The following is a 14,042-nucleotide window of genomic DNA, read 5'->3' as shown; positions in this document are numbered from 1 at the left end:
AAGTTCAATTTTTTATCACAAATAATTAAATAACAACCAATTAAGAATTGCAAGTAGTCAAGCGCAATTATAGTCGACACAAGGTACCCAGTGATATATGACTTGATGTTGCACTGTAAAGTTCCTTTTTATTCACAATTAACTAATTAACTATTGAACAGTTAGTACTTACAATACCTTAAGTGCAATTATGCTTGACATAAGCTTCCCATTGATGTAACAACGATGGTATTGTAGTTAAAATAAAACACAACTGCACAGCGACCGCGAAGGCTTTCTTTCCACATTCGATAAATATGACGCTAATCAGCCATCTAATACTACGCATTGAAACAATGTGTCGGCGAATAATATTTACTACTAAGGAATGTCATTTTGATTTAATTACAACGCGCTGACCCCCCCCCCCCCAAAGTTCACTTAATGTTCCTTATTAATTAATGCGTCCAATTTCTCCTTTTACCTCACCCTGGTTCACATATACAGAATTCCAGTTGTAAACTGGGGACCAAAATGGCGGCCCACCAAGTTTGACGGCCGTTTTTGGCCAAAATGGGTAACCCTGGCGCAACATGTAGGTTCCCTAGAGAGGGTCACATCGACGCTTCTCGCTCAATGTGCACGCGCTTTGCAATGTAAGCAGTCGTCGATTTGGGGTCGCTTTTACTAGCACTACACTCGATGGCCACATACAACTACTAAACTTTGTGGATGTACGCTCCGTAATCGCCGAAATTGCAGACCCGAACCTCGCGAGAAATCGGCGCCGACTGACATTTCTGGCCGGGGTCATTGCTGATGAGAAGTGGGAGCATATAAGCTGTAGCTATTTGTCTTCCGGTTTCTAACACAGCTAAGGTACACAGAAAGTGCAGCTCTTCAGGCTGTTAACTCATGGTGCGTGAAGTTCTCTCTCGGACTCCGATCTGATCAAAACAAGATCGGGCGACCGTCCGCTTCTTCCTTCGGCATCGTGGGGCCGAAACCCTCGCTCTACGGCGATAGGCGACTGTCGGTCATGCTGACGTCGTGGCCGGTGTAATGCGACATACCAGTGCCTCGATAAGCCAAGGAATCTAACCACGCATCACTGTGACTGTGCCTTAACTATGCCGAAGAAAGCATACCTTATTCTATATCGTTTTTGTGCATTAGCATGGTCATCAAGCACTTCTTTATGAGGGGCGACCACTGTGCCAATCGGACACGAAAGAAAAGGAGACGTGTGTTTTGATGCTGCAGCCTGCATTGCAGACGACGCTCCGCCATTTACTCTCTTCTGATGTCACATGAACATTTCAAAATGACGGTCGCTCTCGGTGGGAGGGGTTTCCAGATTCCGATTTGTATCGTGTTTTTTTTTTGTACTGTGCGCCGCGAGCTAGGCACTAAAACTTTGTGAGTAAAATTACAGGTTCGTATATTATTCACAGAAGTATAAAATGACAACACATCGAACGACCCTGTCATCGCACCTTTAGGCATGCTGATTGAGGTATACCAAGTGTTTAATGTCTCGCGTTAATTTGCGGCCTTTTACAGACACCGAAGTGGCGTCTCAAAACACTAACCGCATAGTAATGGGCTAGCTTATTGTCTGTTGAAATCTTTTATACGAAATAAGCCTCGATGAAATCGAAATTATGCCACCACGTCATCTTTTAGGGTTGCATATCATGCATTACTATGGAGAAGGATACAAAGCTGTGCTAGTTGTCAGCTCGTATTTCTGAGAAGCTTCCTTCATAAATTGTTACCTAATTTTCCTAAAATAAACAAAACGGTTCTCTTCAGCGTCTTTTCAGTCCCGGTGCCCCGTTCTGCTCGATACCACTTGCTGGGTGCAATAATTTGTAGACGCGTGTGATAATTCGTTTCGTCGCCTGCAGTGTCGGTTTCTTTTGGCCGCTTTAATAGTTTTGTCTCGCTAATGTAATAATTCAAGCAGGGTTCAAAGGTATCCCCGCTGTATCGCAATGATTTATCATTTTAACAGACTCTTGTCAAGCCCATTGTGGTCTTCTTTTTTTCTTTTTCAAAAACAGCTTTCCAAAGAGCATTGCTGAGAAAAGTGAAGTTTGTGAGATTTTTCTCCTGCCCGAGTTAATGCGCAATTTTGAGGATATTGGTTACACTACCTGATTTTTGGGGAACATGCTAATAGCACTAAGTTGGGCTAATTTAGGTATGTTGACGTTCACACTGCTCCGAAAATCCTGTCTGCACAGGTTAAATTTACAGGCTAACCAAAAGCAAGGGGTAGGAACTAAACGCGGGTGTGAATAAAATAAATAAATTACTGAGCCGGAGTGAAGGGGGTATCGACAACGCTATGACGAGCTCAGTGGAGATAGCGCACGTAAGGGGACGCAATCATGAGCTGCGATCCGGCAGAATGAATGAACAAGAAACGGAGGGAGTGCGAGGTGGCGTTTGTCTCCGGCGGAGAGGCGGTGCATTTCCGCGTTCACCGTCCAGCGCCTCGGGGGCGACACCGCCGCCGGCGCCGGGAGAGGACGCCGACCTCCGCCGCCGAAGGAGCCCGGCGACCGACCGACCGCCACGACCTGTTGCCGCCGCCGCGCCGCGCGACCGGCATTCTTGCCAGCATTCCCACTTGCGCACTATATTTTACTGTCTGCACCGTACAATTGAACGCACCCGTTTCTTACGGCGGCATTTTCGGTCTCCGCGAGTGGCTTTGGCAAAACCTGATGTCACGTGATGTGAATGATGTCACATTAAGCGACTTTACCAGCGGTTTCACGAACAAAAGCGCCCTTGAGTTGCGTGGCGCGTTCGCGAGCTGCTGCTGCGGCGCCTCCCGGCTTGGCGCTGACGACACGCGTCAAGTGACGTCACGGGCGACGACGCTTCGCCATTGGTGCCGCCAGCCGGCCTGCTGCTGTCTCCCCCAGGTGCGCGGCGGCGCGCGTGTTAGCCAGGTGGCCTCGCTGGAGCAGCGGGGTCTTCACGGCGTTCACCGTGCGTGCCTGCTCCCGCTGGCGAGAGGCGTTGTTGACCGGGTTCCGTTTTCGATTGTGCGGCGAACCTCCCCTTTTGTCTGCGCCGTCCGTGATCGTCGCCATCGTCTCGAGAGAGTGAAAAACGGCGTGTCAAGCCTCGCCACGACCCCGTCGCATCGTCGTCGGCAACGTGCAAACGTCGACGTGTGCAGTGCTGGTCGTGCGCGTTGTGCCAGTGGTCGTCTCGGTGGTTTGGCCGGAAGTTGTGGCTGTTTGTTGCACGGGCTGTCATGGCGGTCTGCCGTGCGGTGTAGCGCGGGACGTTTCGGCTCGCGCGGCCGCTTGTGGTTCATGGCTGTGCGACCTCGTGCCGTCGTCTAGCGGGGCCGTCGGCTTAACCCCGCCAGGAATACCGTCGTCTCTTCGCCATGGTAAGTGGCCCGACGGCTCTCCTCCCTCGCCACGGCCGTTAATCGAGGACACGGGCGAGCAGCGGGTTTTCTGCCCGCGTTGACCAGCGCACCGCACCGACCGTCGCTGTTCCGCGGTGACGAAATGCCCTCAGTTAGTGGCCGCGTGAAGATTGCACGCAGCGAGGTTGGTTAATGCGGCCAGTGTTCAGCCATTCGTCATTGTTGCGCTGACGTAAAGGCTTCTTTTCTTTTCCCGCGGGCCTTGGCACACATCGGTCGGCCGGCAAAATTAACCAGGACTCGGCGATCGGGCCTATTGCAATATTCATGCATTGCGACTTCTATAGAAACGATTATGTAGTCGTTTTCATCGGTGCCTTGTTAGTTTTTTGGTAGCTCTTGCAGAGGTAACCGTCCATTTCTATCGGAAACAATGCAGTGCCGGCTCGATCTTTTTTTTTTTTTTTTTTTTTTTTTTTTTTTTTTTTTTTTAAATCCGAAATGTCATGTATCGCAACGCAGCTGCGTACTGCAGTCTGCATAACGCGGACAGACACTGCGAGTACCCGGACCGGCAGCACCCCGCATGCCTTGTGAACGAGTCCAGTCGGTTAGCCAAGCTTTTACACGCAACGAGAACGCAGGATGATGCGGCTGTTGACACCAGGAAAGGTGACTCCACGGGACGGGTTGACAGCGCTTGCGACGCGCTCTCCTTGACATGATGTTATATGGGTTGACCGCTCTTTACCAGGGTCCAAAGAATGCTGCTGCAGCTTGAATGCTGGAATGCTTGGAAGAGAAAAAAAAAAAAAAAATGAAGGAAGCCACGACGACATGTGATTTGCGATGTGGATGCGAGCTTGACTCCCCTGGCCGGCATTCGAAGGGAGGCTGACTGGGATATAGTTTGGTTACTGATTAGACCTTTCCTAGCCCAGGTTACTGTGGCTGGAAGCTGACCCTTCTTGTGAAGATGGGACAATGATAGTAATTCGCATCAGACCTACTCAGCGTGACATAACGCTTTTGTGCCTGCGCCTTTCCCCTTCCCACTTTGTTGTTGATTGCGTGAAATCGTTTGATATCGTGTATAACGGGTCATTACACTCTTACGTTCTTCTGAGTGTTCGATCACACAGCTGTCTTTGTGCCATTCCACTTGGTACTGTAGCTCGTTTTCTTCCCTGCTGTGGCGTTTTGCAGAAAAAACGTGTGTCCAGTGGATGGCAGCCTTCGGCACATCTGGCGCGTGTTGTATGATGCTGTGGAAAGGCGCCGTTCAGCAGCTGATTTTTTTTCTTTGTTGTTGTTGTTGTTGAGTAGTATGTTTATCCGTGGTATCGTATTCCTTTCAACCACGAGGCTCTCTGGGAGGGCTGTTCGTGTAGAAACATGTTGGCGTGGGTCGTTAACTCGTCAAACCGCGCGGGCTGCATCTGCGAACTTTTGTTTCCTGCAGGCCAATACACGGAGAGAAAATGAAAAATAGAGGTAAACATGAAGTAAAAGAACGACAAGCAGGAGCAAGATTAAAAGGAGACTGAAGTACACCAAACGTCGAAGGGAATATGTTCTGCCGAAACGCCACTCAGTGCAATTTTTGCTTGTAGCTTGTCTCTCGTATTTAGTTTCTTGGTACTGCACACGGACGCCTTGCTTTTCGCCTCCACCGAAAAGCTGCCGCCGAGGCCGGGATTCGATCCCGCGTACTGTTCCCAAGGACGCGGGATCGAATCCCGGCCTCGGCGGCAGCTTTTCGGTGGAGGCGAAAAGCAAGGCGTCCGTGTGCTGTGCGATATCAGTGCACGTTAAAGAACCCCAGGTGGTCGATATTTCCGGAGTCCTCCACTACGGCGTCTCTCATAGCCTGAGTTGCTTTGGGACGTTAAACCCCACAAACCAACCAACCAACGTACTCATCTTGCAAACCTAATTACTGTAGGCAGGCACGTAAAGGAAGTTATGCTAAGGTAACGAATGAAGAATGACTCAGGGTCGCGTGATTTAAAGCCTTTGTGATGGGGGGTCACTTTGTAAATCCTTTGTGATAGGGGGGGGGGGGGGGGGGGGGGTCACTTTGTTAATGAAGTTCTTGTAGCAGGTTTGGGCCTGTGAGCATTGCCGACTTATTGCGGGCATTTAGCTTCTGAGCGTTGTCAGGTTGGATTAGGGTAAGTAAGGCTACAGTGGGCCGCTGGTGAGTGCATGCGTTATTGAGCGATTTATGGATGAAGGAACCTTTGCATAGAATATAGAGCTTTTTATTGTGGAATTAAGGAAGAAAGTGACAAGCAGTAGCTTGACTCGTCCTCGACCTGTCTCGTGTCAGAAGCAGTAATGCAAACCTATATAATCATAACATACCCAGGCGTGGGTCATGCTGAAAAATAAGCATTTGAAGAAAAAAAAACAAACAAAAAAACAAACATATTGCTGCTCTGAAACAAAGTATAGCCCGGAGGATACAAGAACTAAGTGTGAAAAAACAGAGCCTACAAGAGAAAACTGGTTCTGAAAGCAATATAGGTTAGGAGGATACAGAATACTCAAATTGTGTTTAGAAATGGAACAAACATAAGAACCGTGGATGATTAGACTAATTATTCAGGCACAGTGTAAGAAACCACACCTAATTCTTGTATAGATAGTACACCAGTGCGTACTAGATAGTAACAGTAATATATGGTTTCAGTTGGCCATAGAGCTGGTGTGACTTGTTATTTCTACGGTATTTAACGTTAGCCGAAACTAAATAAAGAGGCCCGGAACTCAGGTTCCTTAAATAGACATCGAGTAGAAAAATCGAATGGCACATTGCTGACAAAACAGATAGCTGTCGTCTGAAGAAGAAAAATGCGATCACTGTTAGCAGCAAACGTTGTACCGCAAAGCCGGGTGTCAGTAATAAATGTGGCAAATGGTCAAACAATTACAGAACCAGCAGTTTCGCTTTGTATGGAAGCTGTTTAACAGCGTACGAAGTGTCACTAAGCCCGACAGGGCTTGCTTACCTAAAACATATTGTATGGTGATTCCAGGACATACCTTGGGTCGTGGACGACTCCTACTGAATCCACAAGTTCAGTTTAGGACAGGCGAGTACAGTATAATTTTGGAAGTGTATAGCATTTTCATTCTTGGGCTGAAGGAGAGCGGCTTCAACTCATTGTTTTCGTATTTTACCTCATCGTTATATAACAGAGCAGTTGTAACTGACCCTGGCGTATTCGGGCCACCCTAGTTAGGCAATCCGACAGGCGTTGTCATCGTTGATGCGCCCGCAGGACGCTTGGAAGTTGACTCACGTCTGTATAGGTGCCCTGTCACGCGCAGGGTAGCCGCACGTCTCTTTTTCTTGATGCGAACTAGTAATTACAACGCTAGTGCAGTCCGTTGGAAACCGTGGCAGGCTATTGGAATGGGCGCCCTGGATAGCTGAGTGTAATTTTCATTCCTTGCACAGACCAATTGAGTTCATCACTATGTGCATGGCTATGTTATGAGAATCGAGAGAATTGGATTAAAAAAAAAAAACGTTTTTCACACCCCTCGGTTCAAACCCGTGGCGCGGATAGCCAAAGGGTGATCACCGTGTAGAAGTCGGCGTCACTATACAGCCTGCTTGCGAAAGCGGCCGATGGTGGCACTGACCGTGTTTCATAGGCGGTTGTCAGCGTGAGAAACCTGGATGTTGTTAAAGAGCGCGATATTATATACTATATCACGCGCAACGAGCCTCATTGTACGGCCCGTAACCCGAGCACACGTTTGAAGCCGGCGCATCACCTTGACCGACGGCGATAACACTGCGTCGCGTGCCTTATCCGATACGCGTATAGTTAGCATCAGCGCCTTTTTCAAGCACCGCTCCACTGATACCGGAAACCCTTGGGGGTTTCACTGCCACCATCAGCTACAGCCGCGTTTGTTTACAAACATCAAAACTTTGCTGCATTGAGGCAGCTCGGCTGTCGCTCGTGGCGCGCTAGCAGCGGCAACACTGTTCGTGCGCATCTGTGGCGTCTTTTAGCCGCTATGAGCACATGTCCCCGCTGAAGAGGTCGGCGTCTCTCAGCTTACGTTTAAAGCGATCGCTAGAATACCGGGCATGTTTTCGAGCTAGGAGCTCTACTCATTAGATAAGTATATTTAATTGCTTTTTTTTTGACAATTTGTAAGTAATTTTGTTTTGCGATCCATAGCAGTTAAGTAAATGTAAGTAAAAGTAACTCTTTCCCAGATTACTGCTGTTGAAGCGTTCTTCCTTGGGCCGGAAAAGGGTTTCGTTATTATGGTGGCAGTCCGGGCAAAGTTATGGGCGTCAAATATGAAACTCATTTGCACCTGCGGTTGTGCAAAATAGGAGATCTCAAATGTCGGGACTGTCAGCAGTGCGTGACAGCGCCGTTCTGCGCTCGTGAAAGGGTAAAAAAAAAGAAAAGAAATCACCTTTAGAAAGCGATTTGCTAGCATGACTGATACTGCGCCTTTCCCTCCCTGTGAACCAATTATTATTATTATTATTATTATTATTATTATTATTATTATTATTATTATTATTATTATTATTATTATTATTATTATTATTACCTGAGAATGTTACTTAGGGAAGGCGCGGTAACTGTCTCACTTATTTTTCCGTGGACACCTCAACCACGCCGTAAGGGAAAGAGGAAGGTGGGAGTGAAAGGAAAGAGAGAAAGAGGAGCCGTAGTGGAGGGCTACGGAGTAATTTCGACCACCTGGGGATCTTTAACGTGCGCCGACATCGCACAGTAAAGATCCCCAGGTAGTCGAAATTACTCCGTAGCGCTGTAAACACCGCAACCACACCGTAAGGGAAGAGAGGAAGGTGGGAGTGAAAGTGGAAATAGAGAGCCAGACCGTGCTCCAGTGCAAAGCAGGGAGGGTCACGCACACAGTGCGGCAGCACCGACGGACAGGGGGGAGAAGGACGCGGGGTGAGCGCAGGTTCTCGCATCTCTGCGCTGCGATACCTTTGTCTGACCGATTTAATAATAATAATTGGTTAACTGGAAAGGCGCGTATGTCACACTTGTGTCTGTGGACACCTGAACCGCGCCGTAAGGGAAGGGAGGAAGGTGGCAGAGAAAGTGGAAAGAGAGAAAGAGGAGCCATAGTGGAGGGCTACGGAGTAATTTAGACCACCTGGGGATCTTTAACATGCGCTGACATCGCACAGCACACGGACGCCTCTTCGTTTCGCCTCCATCGAAACGCAGCCGCCGAGGTCGGGTTCGAACTCGGGAACTCCGGACAGTAGTCGGGCGTCTTACCAATATACTACCCCGGCGGGGCACACACACAAAAAAAAAAAAAAAAAAAAAGAAAAAAAAAAAAAAAAAAAACTGGTCCCAAGTCTCTCCGTTGGCATCGTTAGTATCAGGAAAGGGGAATCTACTCTTCCTGTGGATAGGCGGCCTCGGAAGCGCCCAGCCCACGTCCGCGCCAGAGACAATGGCGGCGGCGGAGAAAGCGACCGCGAGAAAGTGGGCGAGATAGCCGACCAGATAAGTCTCGAGGGCCGCCCTGAGTGGCCGGTCCAAACAGTGGGGCATCGATTGCGTCGATAAGGACCCGCTTACTACAGTGTAACCCTCGCAAGGTGGCACGGCTTGGCCTGCATCATGGCTGACTCCGTGGCCGGTTCTCGTGGGACTGTTGTCGCGGGGCTATACCTAATAGGCTGCGTTCGGGCTGTTGCTTGAAAGCGCGCCGTGCGAAGGTGATCGACTGCATGTTGCGGTCGGTTCAAGGATCGTTACTTCGCGTGCTCTTCGAGGCCGCAGGGGGCGATAAAGGTTAATGACGACGGCCCCCAATGACCGCCTTTAGCCACAGCACCGTGCCATCCAGTTTTTAAACACCGATTCCTTTGGTCTTCCGGCTGCGCTGATATTTTTTTCTACCGGAAGTATTGAGAAAATGAAAAAAAAAAAAAAAGCATTTCATTTCCTCCGTCACTGTTTTCAAACTCGTGACATCAAAGCAAACAAACTAAAAAGAAGTGACCCCGTTATCGCAGTTTTGAAGTGCGTGGCATGCAGTTTAGTTTTGCCTCCGAGATCCGTGGTTAAAACAGAACTGTGTCGACGCACCGCAAGTTGCTTGGAAATACGGTTCGCGGTGGTGGTACGTCTTGTTTCTTTCAGCGTTCCTCAGGGCTCCGTTTTGAGGGCAGGCTTCCTTTGTGCCTCCAGAACGGGTTATATATCCTATCGACACGGGCCGCGTTCAGTTCGCTTCCTTAGTTGAGTCTCTCTCCGAAGAATTACCGGCGCCAGCAGCTCATCTCGCCCGCGTGGCCGCTCGCGTGTCTTGTTTTCACGGATTCGACGCCACGCCAAGCGCCGGTACGAGGAACCATTTGGTGCCTCCTTTTGGAGGGCCTTTTAAGGCGGAAGCCTTTAATGCTCCATCGTTGTCGTGGACAAAATGTGTCCCGCTTTTGCGGCGGCTCTGATTGGTCGAGACGGGATGACGTCATGGAGGCCCAATCAATTAGCACCATAAGAGTATGCGCGAATGCGTGCCTTATAGTGCCATATGCCAATCAATTATAATTAATGGCTAATTCAAATAATGAGTAGTTAATGACTAATTTTTGACAGTAGTTAACGACTAATTAATGATCTAAACTTAGACGTTGTGTAGACAATACTTTCGCCTTTCACTGCTAGGCTCCGGTTGCCGAAGCGCCGGCTCGAACTGGGGGGATGAAAGGGGGCGGAGCTGGTTACGAGGCCGACGTCGACGCGAAACCCAGGAACGGGCGCCGAAGAGCTGCGCTCTAAAAAAAATGCGCACGGTATCAACGTTGTGATGCAACCGTTCTTTGCGCAGAGTTTAAGGCGGTGTCGTATACCAATCAACGAACACCTTCCAGGACGATGCCCATGATAATAGCGGGGCTTGTTATGTGAGTTGGTAGCCTACGCTATCGCGCCATGCCATTAAAGACGGAGCTTAGATATGAACCATAATTTTTTTCTCTCACAACGGCGACGACGACAACGGCTCCGGTTGTTCTGCGGCAAGGGGACCTTCAATGCTATCTCGTTAAGGATTATACTGTTCAAGCGAATCGACAAAATTTCATAAAATATAGCTATAATAAGGAAAAATTTCACTCTGGCCTCAATACGGGTCTTCAAAGGATGCACAAAACGCCACTTACTCATCCAGGTGCATGGTTCCAAAACAAGGCTTAGTAGGTCTCTAACGCTTATTCGACTAGGACACCTAATTTCAGAAATCCTGGCATCAAAATGCGGCTTGCAGCATTGAAGATAAGCGATGGGAATTCCCGAGTCAGGCACATGGATTGTTACGGGTCTCTCCGACCGATTCCGCCCGCCCATGAGTTCCTGCTGACACGATGAAAGCACCATGAGGTAAGAACCTTATCACCCAGTCGTATGAAGAGCCCTTGTTCAGGACCACGTCACCGACTAAGTCTAGTCCCTTTACTTACAGAGACATACGAAACGCAAGCGAACCAAATCTACGTCCCCTCCGATGCATCCGGGATGACAGCGCCGCGTAGGGGCCCTTTCCTTTCTGGCCCTCTCAACATGCGAAATAACCAACCTGGGTATACTCAATCCAGTGGGTGGTTAACTTTTTCTTTTGTACTGCGTGCGGAAGATCACAGTATGACCTTCACAATGCCCATGTAGAGCCACGCCATAGCCTACCACCTTCCACACTGCGGGTCTAACCAAAGCACTCGACCACAGTGTGGTAGTTGTATGCATCTAGGTGGGTACATATATCCCTCAAAGGTGTAGCAGTGCATTATTTGCAGTGGGCTTTATGTAGTTGCTGGCTGCCAACACACAGGGCCGGGGCCCCGCTCTGGGTCCAGGCTCCGCCGCCTTTCCGTTCTCGTGGTGGATTAGCCCTCGGACTCGCATTCGTTGCCATCAGGGAAATTTAAGAAGCAGCATTGACATGGACCAATGGATGCATTCCGCTGCGTATGACCAGGGGCAGTTCCGCGCCGCAGCTGGCACCACATCGTGAAGCAGCGTGTACTAAAACTCTCTACCGGTATTGGTTCATCGGCGTCCTGCCCAACTCCTTCCGGCGATTGCATTTGAGAGGCTGTGTCGCCTCAAAAGGCTGTGCTGGGTGCGGTGCGCTTCGAAAGAAAAGGGACTTTCCACACACCGCTGTATCATTAAGCCTGGCGAAGCATTGGCCTACCGATGTGCGCCTTTCCTTGCTGGGCTTTCTTTGTCCAGCGCACGTCGCACAGAGGCCCAGCTGTGCTTGTCGCTACGTCACGCGAGGGCAGGTTGTGTCGCAGTAGGACAAGGAACTCGCTTACCTTGGTGGCTGAATAGCGTAAATCAACCCGAAGAAAAAATGGGAGAGGGCTTGAGTTCCGCTTTCATGGCAAGTAACAACATCAATGGCTCCTCTTGCGTATCTGCTTTCGCGTACATTCACTTTTTTTACTTGCTTAGCCACTAACGCTTTTCGGTGGAGGCGAAAAGCAAGGTGCCCGTGTGCTGTACGATGTCCGCGTACGTTAAAGAACTCCAGGTGGTCGAAATTTCCGGAGTGCTCCACTACGGCGTCTCTCATAGCCTCAGTCGCTTTGGGACGTTAAACCCCACAAACCAACCAAACCAACCAACTAACGTCTTATTTTGAAATCACACGTACTAGCGTGCAGCCGCATACATACAAGCCAGTGGCGTAGCCAGATTCGTTAGTGCTGCAGCACTTCTACCTGTATTCTCCCCAAAACCCGATGTCTGAAGCCGATTTCAGGTGCCCACAGTAAGTGACAGATACTGCGCCTTTCCTTTCCTGACAACCAATTATTAAGCCAGAATATACCTCTGGTTGGCCTGCTTCACTGACCACGAAACCGTTTTTCCCGAACTATGTTACAAAGTGTGATTCGTATCCAACGCCAATAAAAGCATTACTTTAAGGGGACCGTCTCTCTGAAGCATATGCAATGTGTAATCGGGAAGCATGGCCGCCTGAATAATTAATCAGGCAAAATAACAGCAAAATAACATTTAATAATTGAGACAGAGCAAACACAATCCTGTCAATACGCCCTGCTGCTGTACGGTATTCCGTGGTTACCTGAGTTAAACCGTCCCTTTCATTTCTTCGAAAGGGCGTGGGGGGATGGTATACGTCGCGGGTCGAAAAAATGATGGCAAAAAGGAGGCTGAACTGAGGTGAGGAGGGGGGACACAATGCCCAAAAAAATTTCTTTTTGAAGGAGGGGAGACATGACAGAACCATGCATGGCAAAATTACTTTTGGAAACGAAATTACATTACTAATTACTTTGGTAAAATCGCAGAAATTAGATAGTTACATTACTAATTACTGCTTCCAAAGAGTAATGAAATCACATTACAATGACTTCTGCTGAGTAATTCACTTACTTTATCCTACTTGCTTGTTTTCATCCATGCAAAAACACGCTCGCAAAATGAGCGACGAACCCAGCGTCTTGCTAGCCTGGAGCTGAGCCGTTATAAGGCCCCGAAGAAGCTAAGCTATTTATTGCCTCCGTGGTCCCAAGAATCACCTTGTGCTCAGTAATGCTCACGACATGGTCCTTTCCGTCTTTCTTTCTCCCCTCCCATCACTCCCACCACCCCTCGCTCCGTGGTGACGCGTGTAACCATGCACCACTGTGCCCTAGCCGACTTAACAAGGAGTGCCACTGCGCGCTCCCAAGCTAGTTTTGAACGCTGACCGTCTTCTATTATTTCTCCCTTCGGCGGCCCCTTGACGGCTTACATCCTGCTGCTTGGCGAATGGTTGCAAGTGACACAGGAGGTCTGAGACGCAGAGTTCTGCTCAATTCCGTCTTCTTGGGCCGATCCGTTCGCTGGCCAATGCTCATCGCACGTCGTTCGTGCTTTCGCGGCACTCTCTGTGTCGTTTGGCGAAATAGCAATGGTGCATAATTGCGAAATGAGTTAATTACTCTCGCGCCGAAATTACTAATAAAGTAGTTAATTACATTACTAAATTACCAGACCGGAAAGTAATTCATTACATTACAAATTACTGGCAAAAGTAAAATAACTACAGTGATTTCATTACTGCAATTCAATTACTGCCATATCTGGACAGAACTAGTTTGTCATCGTCGCTGTTGTTGGCCTCTGTAGCTCTGACATGGAAATTGGCCTGATTGCGCTGGGGAATTCCGAGAACTATAGCTTCAACAGGAGCTGTTGGCGGGCTAGTTGGTGAATGTCTACTGTAGTCATGGTGAAATTGCGCAACAAACACGATAGCTTCAACTTCGCAGTGTTTAGCGAGGGTGGCTGCTTCCGGCCCTGATAGGGCTGGGCAGGTCGGTCACCGCCGCGTGTGGCGGGGGCTAGCCTGCCACCGAATTTTTTTATCTGTTGTCGGCCGTCATTGCACCCGCCACCGCTTCGGCGGTGGACAACGGCCGTTGCGGCGCGCATCTTTCTGTCCCTCTTCTTTTTCTTTCTTCTCTATTTTCTCTTCGGTCCGCACAAGGCAGCGGAGGTGGCTCAGCTACAGAGCCAGTAGCAGGCCCGTGTATTTTCTTTTCGTTCTTCCTACAGCCACAACAACAAAATGCCTTCTCGCTGTCTTCCGCATAGTGATATTATAGCAC

The 14,042-nt window shown here is 49.1% G+C and overlaps 1 protein-coding gene across 3 annotated transcripts in view; it reads left to right on the top strand.

The window, feature by feature from the left end:
• Window positions 1-14,042, top strand: part of LOC146178883 (uncharacterized) — a 168,116-nt gene that overhangs the window by 56,155 nt on the left and 97,919 nt on the right. For 2 of the 3 annotated variants that reach the window (XM_084578618.1, XM_084578617.1), the window contains exon 1: window positions 2,927-3,397. The exons of the other annotated variant lie outside the window; for it this stretch is intronic. In XM_084578618.1, coding sequence (XP_084434744.1) covers window positions 3,395-3,397 — 3 coding nt within the window. In that variant the 5' untranslated portion in view covers window positions 2,927-3,394. Of the gene's footprint in view, window positions 1-2,926; window positions 3,398-14,042 lie in introns of those variants that run through there. 3 annotated transcript variants of the gene reach the window in all.

The sequence above is a fragment of the Amblyomma maculatum genome, chromosome 9 (genome assembly GCF_055883805.1).
Source record: "Amblyomma maculatum isolate TAMU_Amacu chromosome 9, ASM5588380v1, whole genome shotgun sequence".
NCBI lineage: Eukaryota > Metazoa > Arthropoda > Arachnida > Ixodida > Ixodidae > Amblyomma > Amblyomma maculatum.
Note: the sequence above shows the minus strand (reverse complement) of the source record. Positions and strands in the feature narration are given on the sequence as shown.